We start from the raw sequence: 19,042 nt of genomic DNA on the forward strand, positions 1-19,042 counted from the left end.
CCTGATGCTGTTCCTCAAGCACAAAGCAAGCAGAGGGGCTTCAGGCAGCTCCAGCCTGACCTCTCCTTGTCCCACTGCACACCAGACTGGCCCTTCCGCTTTGCTTTCCCATGCAAAACGACTCTGTTTTGTTTCTCTTGTAACTGAAGCTACATGAAGCTGTTGGACCGGGTGCTGACGTTAGGGCTGCTCTGCTGTTGCCGAGGCGGCTGCTGGAGCGCTGAGCGGTTTTCCTGCCCAGCCTCAGCCCTGTTTCACCTTTGCTCCTGGGCAGGTTCACTGTCAGGCAGGAGCATGTCCTCCTCTGATGTGGTTCTGGTAAGAGGTGTCTGCTCCTGCGCCAAGTCAAGCGGTTACAGCCATGGCCGGGCAGTTAGGGCAGCGGCTGTGGCTGCCGCTGCGTGTCCTGCCTCGCCGCTCCCTTGAGTATGGCCAGGAGTTAATCTTCCCTGGTTTTCTGAAGGAGACTGCAAGTCTGCTGCTCCGCCCCATGTTGGGTCTGCTGTACCAGGCACCGGGATCAGCATGGCCCTTGATTGTTCTCTTTGCACGGATATGGTGCCTGGGACATCCTCCCGCCTGCTCCGGCCGAGGGCAGCCGGCTGGCTGGAGGGAGCCGTGCTGTTGGCGTAGCTGTGAAGGGCTGGTTGGGATCCAGGATGCTCTTGACCTGCTCCACCTGCAGTGCATCCAGCCCCCGCGCAGGTGGGCGGCTCTTTGAAGGTCCTTCTGCCTCTGAGGAGGGAGTGGGGAATAAGATGGCTGGGTCTGGCTAAACGAATGTTTTCTTGTTATCCCGAGGCAGATGCTGAACTGCTTCTCTGACGGGAGCCAGCAGGGCTTACAGGGCTCTGTGAGCAAGGGCTTACACCAGCGCTCCTCGCTGAGAGAGGAGCCGTCACCTTCCTGACGAGGTCTTTCTGCAGGAGTGGTCCATACTTCCTCCCTGACAGGACAAGGATGCTTGCTTGTTTTTTTCCTATGCAACCCAAGATGTGGGAAATCCCTTCCTTGGACCATGTCCCGTATTTGACTTCCTGGTAGGTGCCGCTCCTGCCCGGAGGTGGCTCTGCCCGCTGTACTTTGCTCGGCCAAAAGGAAGGAGAGGAGCGGCTGCTGGGCTCCTCTGTGCTTCTCCCGCCATCACCGATCCTGCCCAGCAGAAGGCAGGAGTCTGTGATGAGCTCGTCAGTTTCTACAAGAAAAAGGCAGAGAGTAAATTTCAGAGCTCAGCAAGAACTGCTGTATTTCACTTGAATTGTGTTTTCTGGTTCTTTTCAAGTCTTATTCTGGCATTGTATGTTTCTGTCTCAGGTTCATAAACAGATGGTACAATTATTTATACCATGCACTTATTTAAAACCTGCCTCTCCCCATAATTCAGTCCTCCTTTAGGAAAACAAATGCAGCTGAGAGCTGGGATGGGGTTGCTGCCTCTTTCTTTCTCAGGACTTCTGAATTCTTCACAGCAGCAGCGGCAGAATCTCGAAACAGTGCAGCCCTGCGCTTGGCACAGGGACAGCCCGGTCTGGCCCCCAGCCCGTGGCCAGGACGTGTCCTGGGGAAACAGGCACTGAGATGGGGACTGGGGGAAGTGCAGAGATGGGGCAGAGGCTGCTGGCTCCTAGGAGGTGGTTCACGCTCAACGGCTTCAAGGCATCTTTGTAATTTGGAAAGGAAGGATGCTCTTGTTCTTGTTTTGTTAAGGGACTTGTAACCTGACTGTGAAAGTTTGGGCTTGGATGTTTCCAAGCTGGTGCATTTGAACCCAAGAAACAAGTCTGTGTTGCTGTGTCCCCTGGAGCCCCCTCCCGGGCCGGCAGGCCGTGGGGCTCAGCATTTTCCACCCGGAGCAGCGCGGCCGGCTCAGTCTCTGAGCACTCAGGACAGAGATCCTGCTCTTTTAATCTTTGCTTCCTTTGCTTTTCCTCTTCTAGTTCTTGATTCTTTTTGGAGCAGGGAACCCCAGCACGTCGCTCCAGCTCAGCCCTTGGGCGCGGGGCTGAGGGCAGGACGCTCTCGCCGGGCTGAGCCTGGCAGCCCCTGCGGCCGTGGGGAGCCGGGAGAAGAAGAGAATTTGCTGCTAAATAATAATGCTTTTGTGTGCCTGAGGGTTTGCATAAATTGTTTTCTGAAGCTGCCTCTGAGTTTTCTTGGCATCCCCAAAGAAGTTTAGCAGCAGTGCACGTGGCTCCTGTCCAGGCCTGGAAATACCCCTGGGGCTGCGGTGCCCGTGGGGACTGGACTGGCACTTGCTGTCCTCAAGCAAGAATCGTCTCTCCTTATTCATGCAGGCAATGGCCTGAAGAAAGGGCATCGTTATGGCAGCAATTTTGACTGGAAGTGCCAAGAGAAGCTGTGCCTGGTGCTGGTTTAAATGTCTTCTGCGGTGCCTGAACGGGAAGAGCCACAGCAAACCTGGGCTCTTGAGGACGACTCGGGACCGTTCCTGGCCTCTGGGTTCTGCCCTGTGCTACTATGGCGAGGAGGCTTGCTTGGCCAGGCAGCCCTTTGCTCCTGGTGGCAGTCCTCCAGAGACCCCCAGAGTGCTGGAGTGTGATGGCAGAGCCCAGTAAGGCAAACTGGACACAGGCTGGCTTGCAGGAACCTTTGGATCCTGTCGTCTTTGTGCTCCCACGTGCTCTAGGGATGCACACGCTGAGGCTTGGATGCATCAAGGAATTTCACTTCTGGCTCCACACTGGGTGGAAGCAAAGGTGCTGAGTCCAGGGACCAGCATCCCACAGCACGAGAGGCTGTGCTGGACAGGGTTTGCCTCTGAATTTGGGGCGCTGAAAATTTGGTATGGGGGTGGTTCAACCCTGTGCAAGTGAGAGGAGGCTGTATGTGGATTTGTCACATGGGGTTAAACTTGCAAAGACCTGGGCTCGCTTGGAGGGAGCAGAGCACTGCACCTGACAGAGATTCCTCTGTCTTGTTAATTAATCCCAAACCTCGGCCAGAATTAGGGCTGGGAGCTTCCCCAGACAACAGCTGTCGCTAGAACTATGTGTGAAAATATACCAGTAGGTCAAATCTAGTTTATTAAATGGCATTTAATTGCGCAAGCCTGAAAGACAGATGTGTCTCTGTCGCCTGTGATTTTTTTTTTTTTTTTTTTTTTTAGCTGCTGAGCATGTTGGGTGTTAAGGCAGGTAGGCAGGCAGGGGCAGGAGCGTGTCCCTCGCAGCCAGCCAGCTGCTCCGTGTGCCCCCGCACGTGATGGCAGCCCTCCCCGTGCCGCGCTCGAGCAGCCCTGCCGCAGGGCAGGGTTTGGCTTTGGCGGGAGGGGGATTTATCTGCTTTTTCTGCCCTGTGGCTGCCGGTGCGGTGCGGGCTGCCGCTGGCTGCGACGGGGGAGGGCTCCCAGGCAGCCCCCTGCTAAAGCAGCTGCGTTTCTGTGGCCGGAGCTCGTACGGGGAGCGTGGGCGCTCGGGTCTGTCGCTCTCCATCCAGCCCCCGGGACAGAGTCAGGCCGAGCCCCGGGCTGTCCTCCGGCTGTTTATAGCACAGCCCTTTGCTTTTCCTATACATTTGCCATAGGAGCCCTCCCTGCTCTTGCTAATAATAAGAGATGCTCGTAATTCCTTGTGCTGGTCTGGCGCCTGTGTTCGGGGGCAGGGGATTAGTGTCCCAGCCAGGCTCTAGCAGCTTAGTGAGATTCCCATGGGGAAGGGAAAGCTGCCTTGTGAGCATTCTGCTTTTGCCACTCTTTTCTATGTAAAAATGCGCCTGTATTATAGTTCTTTTTATCTCCAAGGTGCCTATATGAAAACTATGGCACAGCAGCGGGTTTCTGCTGGAGTTCTGCCTTGTGTGGGAATCTTTGTAGACTCTTCCCAGACGTACACTTTTAGGCGCTTGAATTTAAACAGAGCTAAAATTGGTTAGGTATACAAGTCTCAAAAAAAAAAAAAAAAAAAAAGCCATTTTCCTTTTGTATCACTTGAGTCTGTTTGTAATTTGCGTAGCTTGTGTATAGGATCTCAGAAATGTTACCCTATCGGTGATGCTCTTTTAAATGTGTTCAAATAGTGTGCTTCCCCTATGCTGATCAAAAGCCCTGGGCACTGCAGGATCACAAACTTAACCGGTCGGCCTCAAACGCAGAGGGAGCGAGGGGTGTGCGGCGAGGAATGCCCTGAGCTCGTGTGCTGAGCCAGTGGGTTTGGAAATGATAATGTGAAGGCTGAGACCAAATGACCCCTATGGATAGTAGGTACTGGGGGTGGATGAAGATGGAGGAGCAGGAGGAGGGATGGAGCCAGGCGCCTGATCCTCCACCATGCCCCGGCTTGGCGTGTTCCTGGTGGTTGCCCACCACAGCTGCATCCCGCAGCAGAGACCTGTTTGCCAGCCGAGCGCCTGTGGTGCCTGCAGGTTAGTTCTGCTTCACCCGCTGGGGTTGGGGAGCTTGTTTTTTCACCCGTGGTATCACTGTCCTCACCCGTGGCCTTGTGGGGACGGGTATTGGCAAGCCCCAGGTGTGCAACAGCTGGCCTCAGGGAGGGAGGACACCCCGCTTCTGGGAGAGCCAGGACACTCGTTTACAAAGCGAACATTTTTACGTTAATGGAACTTACTGGTGCAAACCTCCTGTTGTTGAGGTCTTCAAGGTTTCTGGCTGACAGCTGGGAGCTTATAGACCCATAGAAGTCCCAGGGAATCAGGGCAGGAGCACTCCCCAGGTTGTGCATCAGAAATTCCACAAAAACTTCATTGACTACATATTTCAATGATGTCATCTCCCGTTTAGTGAAACTGGCGAGTTTTGAAAGTCTGTGAGGACTAATCATCTGAAAAGTTTATTTGGCTTCTATGTGTATACTAAATAAATCAGTATTTGTAAACACATTTGCTGGTATTTACAAACCAGACCATCCTTTGCAGGGAAATGCACAGATTCAGCCTTTGCCAGGACTTTTGGGAGTGTGGGAGGCTTCTTGCAGCTGTGGATAAGGCAAGGGGCCCTCAGCTCGCTCAAGTCATCCGAGGGAGTTCAGCATGTGTGTGGGCTAGGAAAATGTACCTGGGGTTGGGGGATGTCAGCCGTGGAGAACAGACTGTCCGAGGGGATGTCCGCGGGACCAGCTGGCTGCTTTATTGCTGTGAGATGGGGCATTTGCACCTTCAGCCCCAGAAGGGTTACAGGGGTGCTGCCCTGCTCACCAGAGTGTTTCCTTTTGCAGCAGGAACCGGCACGTGGGGATTAAGCAATTGCCTAATTGTTCTGTCAGAGAGGGAGGCTTTCCCACGGTGCCGGGTCTCCGGTGCAGCCTGTGGCAGCGCGCAGCATCCCAGCAGCCAAGCGCCTGCCTGCATCCTCCCTCGCAGGCAGCGCCCATCCCCAGCACGTCCCGCCTGCACCCTGGGAGCCAAGGCCGAGCACGCCACAGCCGCCTGCTGCTGATGCTGGCTCGCTCAGGGGAGGAAAACCTCCCCAAAGGCGCCAGCGCAATGCGCTCGGGCAGGAGTGGACCCGGACACGTGTTCCCCCCAGCCCGGTGGGCTGCTGGCCCTGCTGCAACCCGCGCACAGGGCGTCCGGTGCACACAGTAGCTGCAGCTCAAGGAATGGGCTCGTTTGCCAGCCAGGTAGCATGTGCCCAACAGACAAAGGCTGGGGGACTTCCCCGTGTCATGCTCACAGCACCAGCACCGGCGGTATATTCATAGCTTGTCTGTTGCTCCTCAAAGTAGAAGCAGCAACTGGCCTGCTGGAAATAACTCTCCTGTAGCGTTAAATGGGCTCTTTGTTTGCATGTGTGTGTGTGTCAAGGCTGATCAAGTCGGATGGTGATCTTTGTAATTGAGCCTGCGTTGGCCAAAACTGTTCTTTTCCTGATCACCACCCCATGGCATCGCTCCTGGTGCTGCATGCCCTCTTCCAGGTTGGTGCTCTCTGGTGAGCGGGGCTGATCTACTCTCCAGGGTGGATGGGTGGCAAAGCTGTGGTTCCCTGCCTGGCTGTGGCCACCACCAGTGGGATGTCTGGCAATGTCTGGTTGAGTAGCAAAGGCCAGGAGCCCCATTATGAGTGGCAAAATTAGTTACCTGGTCCCAGAGACAACAGGACTTCTGTTTCAATGGTTTGTTTTCAGAATCAAAACCAAAGAGTTTAGACTCTTTATCTGTTAAAAAAAAGAAAAAAATCCAGATTGTAACAGTTTTCTCATGTTCTCAAATGCATCTTTGGAGAATGGAGCATGCATGTTGGGATTTTTTTTTAATGAGGAATTATTTAAGGGAAAAACAGTGGTGGCTGGTGAGCAGGGAGCTCACTGGGGCGCCAGCAGCATGGGGTGGCTGTGGGGCAGTGGGAAGCTGGGGTATGTCTTCTGCTGCTCTTCAATGTTCACCCATCTCAGTAGGGTTCTCATGGTCCAGCTGTTGTGGGGCCTGGTGCCTCTTCAATAGCAGGGCACCAAGTCCAGTGCCGAGGCCCGTGCTGGGGATGGCATCGCAACCTGAGCCCCAGCCGTGGCATGCCATGTGCTGGACTTTCCCAGGCAGAGCCCCTGCGGCCCAGGGACACCAGAGGTCTGGTCCAACGCAGGAGGAGTTCAGCCCTGTCCTTGGAAAGGCACAGTCTCCGCAGCCTCCTGGGTGATGCTTCCCGTGGGCAGCAGGTTTCACACCTTCTCCACCCCTTCTTCTCTTACCACCCACGCGGTGTCGCAGCCCCTGCCCGGCGCTGCCAGCCCTGCTATTCAGCGTTATTAAAAGAAAAGGGTTACTGTTCCCGCTATGCTAATAGGGCAAATGCCTGCTCTTCGCGTAGCTGCTCCCTTCCTGACCTCGGGGAAATGCCTGCACACAGCAGCAAGTGGAAAATCACTGCATGCTAATGGCTCGCTGGGGCTGCTCGCTGGCAATGCGCAGCATGTCTGCCCCCTGCTCACACCTCTGCAGATGCCCCACGTTTTCCCACAGAATCAGGGCCAGCTCTCGGCAGTGGTACCAGTGTCAACGGTGGCTTCTCTTGCCGGCGAGGACGTTGCCAGGCAGGCTGCCAGCCTTTAGCTGTTATTAATACTGTGCCCGGGTGCTGTTGAGCAACAGCCGTGACAGCAATAGCTCATCAATGGGACAGGAATAGCTCCTGGCCGCAGGCCTGTTAGGAGGTGACATGGAATCCTCTGGGTAATGATCTGTTGTGAGAAGAGACTGTACCTGTCCTCCAAAATACCACCCCTGTCCCATGACTTACAGAGAAAGCAAGGTGTCTGTTCCAGCGCTGGGTCTGGCTGGAGAGTATCCAGCCTGGTGTCCCCCCCAGCCCTGGGCAGTGCGGGCAGCAGATGGGGCAGGGCTGGCATTCACCACGGGGAAAACTCTTAGTGAGCCTGTACGGTGTGGAGTTTCCCTTAGAATCAGCCTTTTTAAATTAGCTGGAGTTTAAAATATGCTCTCACGTAAGTCAGAAGGTGATAGTGAGATATATCTAGGGAGAATTGACAGAAATTGCTTTTGTTTTTCCTGTGGATGTCTGTGGAGCAGGTACATTAGAAATGTTGGGAAGAGACAAGTGCAGCAGTGGAGGCTGTGTCCTGGCACCACTTGGCAGAAATACCCATTTTGGTCTGTACAGGCTTCAGCCACTTTGCAGGGGATCCGGTCCCCAGGACCTATTCTTACCGAGGATGGTATCCTGGTATGCTGAAGAAGGATCCTAGATTTAAAATTACTTGAATGCTTTTGGGATGACTGGATAGGAAGGAAGAAGCTACACAAGTATGCAGAAGCCTCTGTGGTTTGTCTCCCAGGCCCTGGGAAGGAGACAGCTTTCTTCTGTTTGCACTAACTTGATTTTTTTGCTTTTGGAGGAAGTGGGAAACAGACCTAACGCAGCCAGAGCAAGCAGTGAAGCAAGGTGCCGGTGGGGTCGTTTCTCTGGCAGTGCCTTTCTGGTGGGCTGGTATAGTTTATGGTTATGGTTATAGCCGTGTGGCTGCCCCCCTTTCTGCATGGACTTTCCTGGTTTTGGCAGGACAGAGCCATCTCGATCGATCTGTCGTGATTACTTTGCAGATGCCAGTTTGCCGCCTGATGTGCTGCCTGTGCTAACTGGAACGGGCAGTTACCTGTCGTCCCTCCCCAACGGAAAGAGAAGCCCAGTGGGGCAGAGCCCAGCAGTGCCACTGTCCCCGCAGGGACGGTCCCTCCTGTGAAAGCTGCCTCTAGCCCCAGCCCTGGCAGATGGAAATGATGGAGTCTTTCTCCTGTACTGAAACCATACTGAGGGCAGGAGCTCTGGGCACCCACCACCCGGGGCTCCATGGCCAGCTCTATCCTGGTGCAAGGGCAAAGCCTGTAAGAAGTATTGGGAAGTCTCCCCAGGTCTGGAGTGACAATGGCCGGCAGCATCCTTTATAGGATCCTCCAGTGGTAATGCCTTTCAGTGGCCCACCGTGGTGGTGGTCCCCTGGCAGCTTCACCGTTATGGCAGTGGTACCCAGTGAGCTGGATGGGGACATCTGGAAATGGGCACTTATCCCAGCAGCCTTCCACCACCGCGGAGAAGTATTTGCAAGTCCCCAGAATGAAAACCATGGCCCTGGTTGGTGGTGAGTGAGTTATGGAGGGTGGTTGACTGTCAGGCAGCAGCATCTGGCTTCAACTCATATGTGTACCCTCCTACAGGTAAGATGCTCGCTAGGAAACGTGATGCCGGGCAAGTGTCCCATAGAGGTGAGGCTGTTTTCCCAATCCCGGGTGTTAAAGGAGAAGAAAAGAGGCCGACACACAACGGTTATTCAGTGCCTCGGTGCCCCCCGTCCTGCTGTGCTGGCCCAGTAATGCAGGGGACACAGCGGAGGAGCTGTGGCTGGTGCCAAGCCCAGGAGCGGTGCCAAAATGCTACTGAGGAATGAACGAGGGGGAGATGGAAGGAAGCAGCTGGAGCCGGCGCCGGGACTGTCGCCACCCGCGTGCTGCCGCTGGTGCCACCAGGGCTGTGCCGGTGCTGCTGGGGCAGCGCTGCGGATGCAGGGGCATTGGTGCGGGCCAGGTCTGCAGGATGCTACAGGGGGGGCTGTGCCTGATGCCATCTCCTCCAGGCAGGTGCAGCTTCTCCTGCTCTGCTGCATCATGGTCTTCCATGCTCTTCACCTTTTCCCCCAGCTCCTGCTTCCCCGGAGCTGTGACCACTGTCTCTGCTTCACCACAGAGAGCACCAGCGAGGCTGGCACCGTTTGGTTGTAATGGAGATTTGGGATCTGAGCAGGCCCCTTCAGCTCTGTGGTGGTGGTGGCCATGATCAGGAGGAGCTGCCACACACCGTGTAATGTCCTGTGCTTGCACTGCCATCGATCCGGGTCCTGCCAACAGTGGCCTGCTAGTGCTCTGCTCGCTCCTCTGTTCCTCTCCCTGATGGTCTTCTCCTCCACCAGCATCTCGAGGCCGTCTCAGTGCCCCCGGCATGCACAAAGCCAGGCAGTCTGAAAGGCACTAGTGACAAGACAGGGAAAAATGGCAGAGGTGGACCCAGGACAGGCAGGAGCGGTCTGCCGAGGTGCCGGTCCTGCTTCGGGGGGGCCCAGAGCCGCGTCCTGGTCCGCCCTCGCTGACATTTGGCAGAGGGCTCAGCTGCTGCGCACCAACTGCTGGGCTATCGCCCTACAAATGGCGCGATGATGTCCTGGGGCAGAGCCACCAGCACACGCACCCCCTGCCCTCAGCGTGCATGCCAGATGTCAGCATGGGGTGGGCGGTGGGCAGGAGCGGTGCCACCGGCTAGCTGGGCATCTACCAAGTGTCCTGTGGGAGCGTGGCACAGCCCGGGCATCACTGCTGATCAACTTGCTGTTGCTTACTCTGAAATAATCGCATCAATCACCAGTTGGGGGGGGGTTCTTATGTGCCGGCAAGAAGACTTCTGTCCCGGGGGCCTGCGCACCAGATGACTCACACAAACGTTTGTGGCGTTGCCTTTTGTTATGGTCCGTCTTGTGAACCAGTGCTAAGCTTACACTGTTTGCGGAAGGAAGATAAGGAGCTGTGAACATTGTTGGAGTGAATGGCCGGGCCCCATCTGATGGCTGAGGGGTGTTTTTTCCCTAGGTTTTTCTCCCTGCTGGGGTCTCACCTGCAGGCGTGCCAAGCCCAGCGGTGCCCACTGCCCCACGGGGCGGCTGGCTGCACCCTGTGCCTGCGGTGACCCCCTTCGCACCAGTGTGTGCGGAGGCTGCGGGTTGCGGCAGGGCAGTCTGGGGACGACAACGTGACCACCCAGGTACGGCTTGTCCCTCAAAGGGGACAACATCGGGAATGCATCTGTGACTGCTGATGGTGAGCTGGAGCAGGGGCCGGAGTGAAAACCTAAACCGCCTGGGGTTTGGGTTTCCAACGTCCTACATGTGCCTTTGACAGCGAAACTCCCATTTCTTCTGCTCTGGGGGTGTTTCTTTTCACTCGCTCCTTCCCGCTGCCCGGGAACAGGAGCGCTGCTCGGTGCACTCGAGGCAGGAAGGAAAGCCTGGAGCTGTTTAAAACTCGCAATCTTCAGGGAATTTCAATTGCCGTCCAAGCCTGTTCGCAACCAACTGAATAACGGTGCAGGGTTTGAATCGCTGGCCCGCCTCCGCAGGCAGCGCTGCCTCCTCCCTCCCTCCCTCCCTGCCTGTGCCGAGCTCCTGCCCGCACTGGGGCTCTGCCCAGCTCTGTGCTGCAGGCAGCAGCCATGGGGGTGCCGGGGTGGGCTGCCCCCGGCCCCGAAGTCTAGGGAGGCTCCGTGCCTGCCCCCCTGCCCGGCCCATCATGCCATTGCTGGATTTTTTCTGGGCTTGCTTCAAAAGAGCCAAGGTAAGGAACCGTCTATTTAAATGGTGTCTGTCTTTCGACACCCTCCGAATTTCAGGAGAAGCTGCCGGAAGGGATGGTGGGGGAGGCATCTCTAGCAGGGCTGGGGTTTGTGCACGGTGCCTGGCGTCTGCACCAAAGGGATGTCATGCCCACGCCCCACATGAACGTCAAAGGTTAATTTTGGATGGGCCGTATGCGGATGCGTTGGTCAGCGCGCCCTGTGCTCACCCGCCACCCATCAGCGATGGTACCCGCATCCCGGAGCCAGGGCGCTGCGTCCGGCTGAATGCGGGCAGCGTACGTGTATGGATGCAGCACCGGTGGTTATAACGCAGTCGGCGGTGGGCTGCTGTGTCTGTGCACGCGCGTTGCCAGCCCCCAGACATGGTCTGCACATGCCAAGCCGGGTCCTGCCGGCCCGTGCACAGCTCTGGTGGTGGCCGGCGGCTGGGCTGGGGTCACCCCTGCAAACTGGGGGGTCGCCGGGAGGCTCAGGGCTCCCGGGGTGGCAGCGGGACCATGTCTGGCTTTGCTGACCCGGAGGGACGGGGTGGCTGCGAGCAGTATGACAAAGGAACAGCGAGACCGGAGGCCCTGAGTTTTTAATTTCCTGCAGCAGTGGTTCTCGTGGCATCTGGTATTTTTCATTTGGGTTTAATTCCTCATCTGTCGCCTGAATAATGTGCAACTCTGTCTCTCTCTCTCTGACTGCTCCTGTTTGTTGTGTTGAATTTACGGTATCACGCGGTGGTAGGTGTGCTGGGTAGATTTTGGAGGTATTGTTAGTATGGATTTCGGGAGCTTCAGATTGGAAAAAGTAGTAAAATCCCTTTCCAGCCAGTGCTGTATAGCGGGCTGTGTCAAGCGAGTGGATCTGCCGTGGTGAAATGAATGTGGAATGCACGCTGTTCCCCCGGGGTTTCAATGCAAAGCTTAAAATAGTTGAGTCTAAAAACGACATTTGTGAAATTCATTAATAATATTAGTAGCTGTCTTGTCCCTCCTGTCTCCAGAGAGCTTAGCACGTCCTTGTTAACCCTCCTCATCCCTGTGAGCTGCATGTTGTCATTGCCATCATGCTCATGGTGACAGGGAGGTGGGGACCGTGTCCTGCATCCCCTCTTGCAGAGCTGCAGCTCCCAAAGGGCTCCAGCCTGGCCCGCGCCGGGCTCCCCGCTGCCTGTGGACTTCAGCAAAGTTGAAAGCAAACCAGCAGACCGCTGGCTTCAGCCCATCACCTTGAGCCCAACGAAGGCTCCAGTGGCCCCGCTGGCATGGGTGGCGGGGAGGAGCCGTGGGATGGCTCCTGTCCCTCGCTGTCCCCAGGCCCCCCCTACCCTGCAGCTGCTCCTCTGGCTGCGGCCCCGGGCAGTGCACAGGGCTTCTCCCCACCCCGACACGTTCCCGGCCCCTCTCCCTGCCTGCGGATACTTGCCCATCTAAACCCTCTGGTTTTACTAATTAAGCTGATATTTGCATCTGCTTCTTGCTTAGGAAACGCTTTTGTGGGATGCCTGCAGCACTCTGGGGACTCAGCGTGGGCAAAAGTTGTTCGTGGATCCAGGAGTAAATTTGTCCTTTGATTCTGGGGCTCTTCCTCCCCACCATCGTTCCCAGGCACTGAGGTGTCATGGCCAGGGGCCTGTGATAAGGGAAATTCCAGGCAATCGGAGGTTCCAGAAGAAATTTGACTATTTGCCATGAGATAGGTGGCCTTTACACTCAGAAGGGATGTGATCTGCCCGAGGAGAAAAAGGGTGAGAGTCCATTGGCTCATCACCTCCGGCTACCTGCCATGGGGAAAAAGAAAATCTGTTTCAGTAGGTGTAGGCAAAGCTCTGCTTCCCTTGGAGCAGTGGCCCAGCAGTGACAGATGGGGGACTCTGCCTGGATGCTCAGAGTTGAGGGACAAAATGATGTTTCTGCATTTTGTGCTTCCTCGTTAGCTCAGCCCCTGAGGTTCTTGCTGAATTTGGCATAGCGGCGTGGAAGGCTTTGGAGAGGGGCAGCCGGGGAGCAGCTCTGCCTGGCCAGAGCGGAGAGCTGCTCCCAGGGCCGAGCGGCTGCTGGGCTTTGGGGGAAGCAAGGGATGGAGGACACCACCCTCCTGATTTCCCTCGGTGAGCACCGATGGCCCCACGTGGGGCTGAAGCTTCTGCTTCACCCTGGTTTCCTGTTTTCCTCCCTGTGCCGGTGTTGCTCAGCTACTCACTCTGGACAGCAGAGGAATTTCTTGAAGTGGGAGAAACATGCAGGGCTCTGTCCATGGGATTAAAGCTTTCCAGGTTAAATGAAGTGGAGCTGTGGCTCGTGGAAGATTTCATGGGGAAAAAGAAGGTGTTAGGGCCAGGACACAATGGCAGGGGAGAGGAGGCTTCCCAAAGCTGTCTTAGCACAAGGACCGCCTTTCGCTGCCCTTGCTACGGCCTGAGAGAGCAGCCCTAACTCATCGCCCGCCAGACCTTGCCCCACTCCATGGGTATCAACCGCATGTGCTGCCTGCACGGCTGATATTTGCCAAGCTTGTGATAACAGACACGATAGGGTGATCAACTCCCTGTCCAAACATTTTCGGCTCTGATGCTCTCCAGTTGCCCACGTGCTGCCAGAGCGGGGCTCGGGCATCTGCGCAGGCTCTCCTGGGGGAGCACAGAGCCGAGCACGCAGCGCTCAGGCCGGCACTACTGCGAGAAGCCCAGCAGCGGGGAGATGGTTAAGCCCATCTTCCCCCCCCTGGGTCATCCCCAGCCCCCGCTGCCCCGGCAGGAAGAGGGGTCCCGGGTGGCCCGTGGGAAAGGCCGGCTCAGCAGCACGCTGCATTCCTGCAGCGATCCCTGCTGCCCTTCCAGCACCTCTGGCCCCGCTCCGTGAGGCTGTGGCTGCGCTGGAGGGGGGTCGCCTGCGCCCGGAGAGGGGCTTGGGATGAGTCCTGGGCTCTGTGCTCACCTCAGGACCCGGGCAGCGCTGGGACCCTCCTGCTCCTCCACCTCCCTGCAAATCGCTGTCATCTCCTGTGTGCTGGCAAGGCTCTGATGTCTTTCAATCCCATGTCCCTTGGTTTTGTCCCTGCAGAAGTCCAGACCCAGGAGAGGGGAAGCCTGTATACATGGTGCTGGTGGCCCCTTCTCCACCCTGGGTGCTGTGCCCACGGAGAGGTTTGGGGGGGCAGAGCTGACCTGCTTTCAGCTTTTCTTTTTTTTTTTTGTGCCTTTCTTTATTGTTGGCTTTCTGTGCCTGCAGACGCCATTGTACGCTCTGCTCCCAGACCTGCTAATGAGATTAAAACGTGGACATCTCCACTGCCATCTGTGTAGCCATATAGGTACCATAGGTACCAAGGGATGTGTCTGGGGAGACACCAGCCCGGTGCTTCCTCCGCCGGAGCGAGAGCCTGCCCCACTGCGGCTTCCCCAGAGCCAGCTCCAGCGTGGGAGCGGACCTGGGTGCGATGCATGGTGCATGGTGTGTGGATGGCTCATGGGTGTCACCTGTGGCACTGCGACACAGAGCAGAGCACCGCGGTCTTCACACTTAGAGGAATGGACCGTGGCCTCCTAACCTCTGTTTTGATCCCTTGCTGTGGATCTGACAGCCCTTGCCTGCCTACCTGTCCGCTCGCTGGCAATTTTGCAGCATCCTTTTCAAGCTGTCAGGCAGAAAGGTCCATCTCTCCAGCCCTCCCTCTCTCCCCAGCTCCCGTGCCTGCCCCAAGGATGCTGAGCCCCTGGTCCCGGCTGCTGCTCCTCCTCCCATGGCTTCCAGCAGGCAGGGAGCTGGGCTGGTGGCCACATGTTGGGCACACCACGTTTGCCCAGTGCTTAGGGCCATGTTTGGCACTCATGTTTTAAAGCCAGTGGGGGTGATGTCCTTGGCACAAGCCTTTGCTAGAGCTCTGCTCATCCTCAGAGCTGGAGCAGGCACTGCTGGTCCCAGCTCCTCTCCTGGAGAGAGGAGGCTGGAGTGGGGACCAAGCCTAAATGCGGGTGGTAGGAGACCATGAATGTGCAAATCAAAAAGATAACCAAGTGATTTATGTTCTTTTTTCTTTCTTTTCAGTGTTTCACATTGCTAGAAGATAAAAAAGATGCAGGTAAGCTGCAACAATGATTTTCGGTGCAGGAATCCCCTTGCTGCAGGGCGGGCAGGGGTTACGAGGTGAGGAGGACCATCCCCTTGCTGGGCTTCTGTTTTCTTCTGCCAGCAGCATGTATTTTCCCCCAAACTGTTATTTTTCAAAGGGGCAGCAAAGGCAGCCGGTGTGAGGCAGCGCCAGCCAGGGCACCCACTGAGCCCCAGCAGTGCAGGAGCGACCCCCTAAGACGTGCCCATCCCCTCCTTCACCCCATCCTTTCCCCACCCTGGCTGCAAACGTGACTTGGCCGTACATTGCACTGATCACCAGTTAATGGGATGAAATCCCGGCTGCTGCATGTGCGGAGAAGCCCTGCAGGGAGGAGCGGGCCCCCTCGCCGGCGCGTGTGTGCTGCCATAGCTGTGCCGGCACGGTGAGCCCTTCGGCCAGGGCAGCCCAGCCCGGCAGCAGCTCCACTCCCTTCTTGTTCCTTTTTAATTCCTCTCTTCCTTGTTGCGAACAACTTTGTGCTCCACAGATAAGCTCATTAGGAGCTCCAAGGTATTGAGACTGCCGTGCTGTAGGAAGGAGGGTCTCCCCCGGCTTGGAGTCCCCTCAGCTTTGTGTGATTGAGATGTCTCACTGGTGACAGACGGACAGGAGGGAATCGTGGTGCAGCTCCTGGCTGATCCATGCTTGTTGTGTAGGTGTCTGCAAGCTGCTTCTGCCCTAACCGTCCCTCTGCGAAGGCAGGGGGAGAGGTTGGGGGTCGGGGTGACCCTGCCGCGGGGGGCCCGTGGGTGCTGGGGATGCTGGAGGCTGGTGGAGGTCTGCGGGAGGAGGAGGAGGTGTGCCCCTGTGGGGCTGGATCAGGGATGGGGACAGGGCTTGTGGGCTCTCGGATGGGGCATAGCCAGCTGCTCGTTGTGAGAAACCTGCAGGGCGCCGCTGCCAAATGCGTCTGAAATGGCGATGCCGGCCCTGGCTGCCGCTTTGCCGCCTGCGAAGAAACGCTCCGGATCTCGCTTTGCCCTCCTGTTCAACCCCACAGAAACAGCCCCGCTGCCAAGCGTGGCCCAGCTGGTGGGCAAGATGGGTAGAGGTCCTGCATTTTTTAATTTCACCGGTCGTTCCTTACTCAGTGACACCTCCAGAAGTAAACGGGTCAGCTTGTGTCGCTAGCCCTCAGCAGCTCTAGAAGCTGAGGGACCCGGGAGCACTCCTCTGCCCTGTGTCAGCTCCTCTGCTTTCGGCTCAGAGCTCAAAACAGGTCCCACGGATGATGGCTCTCAAACAGCAGCGAAGGCGGGGAGGAGCGATGCTGCTGGCCGAAGCCTCTGGCGCTGCGAAAAGGGAAACACTGCCTTGCAGGGAGCCCATGGGATGTGCCCAGGGATCTCCGAGCAGTTCCCCGAACTGGAGGGCAATGACCTTGTTTTTCATCCATGTAAGGGTTAGGTGAGCCCTGAGCCCGGCCAGCGCAAGAGCCCAGGAGCACAGGAAAGCTCTGGGCAACAAAAGGTGCTGTGTGAACAGAGCTCCAGAGGTAATGCTGGGTGGTCTCTCTTGCCCTTTCACAGGAGAGATTAATAACGTGAATAACAAGAGCTTGTTAAAAGGGGGTAGAGATCCCTGTGAAAGGGAAGGGGCAGCGAAGACTCCTACGGATCACATTCGTGGCTGGATTTTTGGGGGAAGTATGCTTATAGGTTTTTTTTCCCCTTGGTTAAAATTGCCTGTAAAATCCCAGTCTTTCTTGGTAAAGGCTCAGCTACATTCCCAGCAATGCCAGCCCGCGCCTTCCCTGCCACACCTCCACGTCCCAGCCTGACGAGCTCCGCGCTGCTGGAGGGATGCTCGGCCACCACGGCATGGCGCTTGCCCTCCTGAGGGCAGGAGGAGCCGGAGCCCTCACGTACGTGAGCAGCTGTGCGGTTTTACACCAAAGGATTTGTCTCCTGTGATTCGGTGCATGGAGTGGAGCCACAGCGGGCTTCTCGGCCTCACTGCAATCTGCAGCAGCGTGGTGCCTGCAACGTGAAGCCCAGTGGAGCATGGTTGAAGCTCTTCCTTTCATGTCAGTTGTGCTGGACTTTGGAACAAGCCCGCCATCGGCTCATACCCTCTGCTGGGGGTCTTAAAGCTCTGAGAAGAGGCTGATGCAGTCACTTGCTGTCCTCTTAGCTGACCATCCCCAGAAGGTGCTCTGACAAGTGGGGGTCGCTTAAGGAAACACCCAGTGTTCTCAAGAGACACCGTTCCCTTCCCTGTTGATTTTTTAATCTCTTTGGGGTGGGCACCAAGAGGACCTCAGCTCTCGAGACAACGGCATGAGGCAGGGTTGAGTTGGTTCTGCATTTATCCCGGTAACTGCTGGGAACATGCCTCTCCTGGCTCTTCCATCGCTTGCCGGAGCCTGCCCCTGATTCCTCCCGGCAGCAGTGCTCCTCTCCCACCACAGCCGGCAAACTCCCTGAGCTGCTTCCCGAGGTGCAGCCGGACCCATTCCCAGCTCCCGGGCCCCATCCCTGCCTGCGAGCCGCCGGGAGCTGGGGCTGTGCTGCCACGGCCCCTTCCCTGAATGAAGTCGCTGCTGCTTCCCACTGTGGCTAAAACAGCCGGGTATGCCGTGCTCAGCTCCCCCAGCAGCAGCGGTGGAAGACAACTTGGGATTTCGTCTGCCTCCTTGGAGGTAGCGATTCAGCAGGAGCACATGGGGACTTGGTCTCCCGCTGGCAGTGGCCCCCTCCTGTGGGAAACCCCAGGCTGTGCGGACACAGTGCCGCACCGAGCCGTCCCGCTGGAGCAGTCCCAGCCAGGGCCAGGTTTCCATAGATTTCCTAACCCTCCGCTTCCTCTCTGACATACACTTCCCATGTATTGTTCTGGACAAAGCGGAAAGGAAAGGCTCGCACACCAGCCACGCAGGCAAAATCTGCGTCCTCTGAATAAATCCCTGCCCACAGCAGCATCAGGCCTCTCCAAAAGCAGGATCGGGAGCATGCTCTGCAAATGTCATTAAACAGTGGCCTCTAACTGCCGAGGGACGGGGACTGAGCTGACGGCTTCCTTCAGCACAGGCAGGCAATGATGACATTACAGTATTTCAGAAGTGGGCTTCTGCGGCTGGATGTGATGAAATAATAGAGAAAAGAAGCACGAGGGACTCTGCTGAACTTTTGCCCCTGCGTGAAATAATAAGGTTGTATTTACCCAGCATCTGGATCTCTGAAAATAACCCGCTAAATTTAGCTCTTGTTGATATGTTGTCACAGCTGAGTTGTTATTCTTCTCTCTGTGCAGGAAAATCTCCTGCGCTGGTTGTGTTGGTTTGTAGCCCGAGCACGAGCCCTTCGTTCCTCACCTGGCGTGTGCCTGCACGTTTGGTGCCCTGGTTTGGAGGGGGAGAAGAGAGGCATTGGGATCTGGTTTTCTGTCATTGCTTGAATAGGCTGAAAGAGAGAGACTGGGGGGGCTGGCAGGGTGGCTGCCGCCAGGGTGCAGGGACCATCACTGCTGCCCTCGGCACTGGGGCCGCGCTCTGGCTGCAGCATCCGTGCAAGGGAGGAGACCGGTGGCTTGAAGGCACGGTGTGGGATGCTGGATGTGGCTGCAAGGACTTTTCTAGGGACTTCTCAAACTCCTTGAGAAATCGCTGCCTGCTACGTGGTGGAAAGTGTGGTCATGGGTCTGGATCCCGATCGAAGAGGTGGGAAGTAGAAAAGCTGAACTGAATGTGATTATTAATGGTTTTGGTGTGACATGTGATGAAAGAGATTCTGCGTTGCTCCTTCCTCTTCCCTGCCCGCCCATGGGGTCAGTCTCGGGCTCGGCTGGTGAATCACGCAGCGAAACGCTGACCTCCATCCCAAAGTAACTTCAGGTCCCCCGGAGCCGCGCAGCCCCTGGGAGCCCGCGTGGGCGGCAGCCCCTCTCCCAGAGCCCCGCCGGTGCCGGCCTGGGAGCAGCAGCACCCGACCCACGCTCAGACAGGCTCTGCCACTCTTTTGGTTATTTTCCTTGAAGGGAGATATTTCTCAAATATTCTCATTTTCCTTCTGTTACAGCCTCTGTGACCTCACTCTGGGCACTCTCCTATCACTGGGAATCGATCCCCTGGGTAGCGTAAAATGCTTTGTGATTAGTTCTCAGTAGGAAAAACTATTTT

At 56.7% G+C, this 19,042-nt stretch overlaps 1 protein-coding gene across 2 annotated transcripts in view; it reads left to right on the top strand.

The window, feature by feature from the left end:
• Positions 1 to 19,042, top strand: part of STARD8 (StAR related lipid transfer domain containing 8) — a 76,802-nt gene that overhangs the window by 867 nt on the left and 56,893 nt on the right. The window contains exons 1-2 of one of the 2 annotated variants that reach the window (XM_082488427.1): positions 10,705 to 10,802; positions 14,859 to 14,892. In XM_082488427.1, the coding sequence (XP_082344553.1) occupies positions 10,758 to 10,802; positions 14,859 to 14,892 (79 nt within the window). In that variant the 5' untranslated portion in view covers positions 10,705 to 10,757. Of the gene's footprint in view, positions 1 to 10,704; positions 10,803 to 14,858; positions 14,893 to 19,042 lie in introns of those variants that run through there. The other variant, XM_082488426.1, reaches the window with a different exon arrangement.

The sequence above is a fragment of the Vanellus vanellus genome (assembly GCF_965231255.1).
Source record: "Vanellus vanellus genome assembly, chromosome: 10".
In the NCBI taxonomy this organism is placed as follows: domain Eukaryota; kingdom Metazoa; phylum Chordata; class Aves; order Charadriiformes; family Charadriidae; genus Vanellus; species Vanellus vanellus.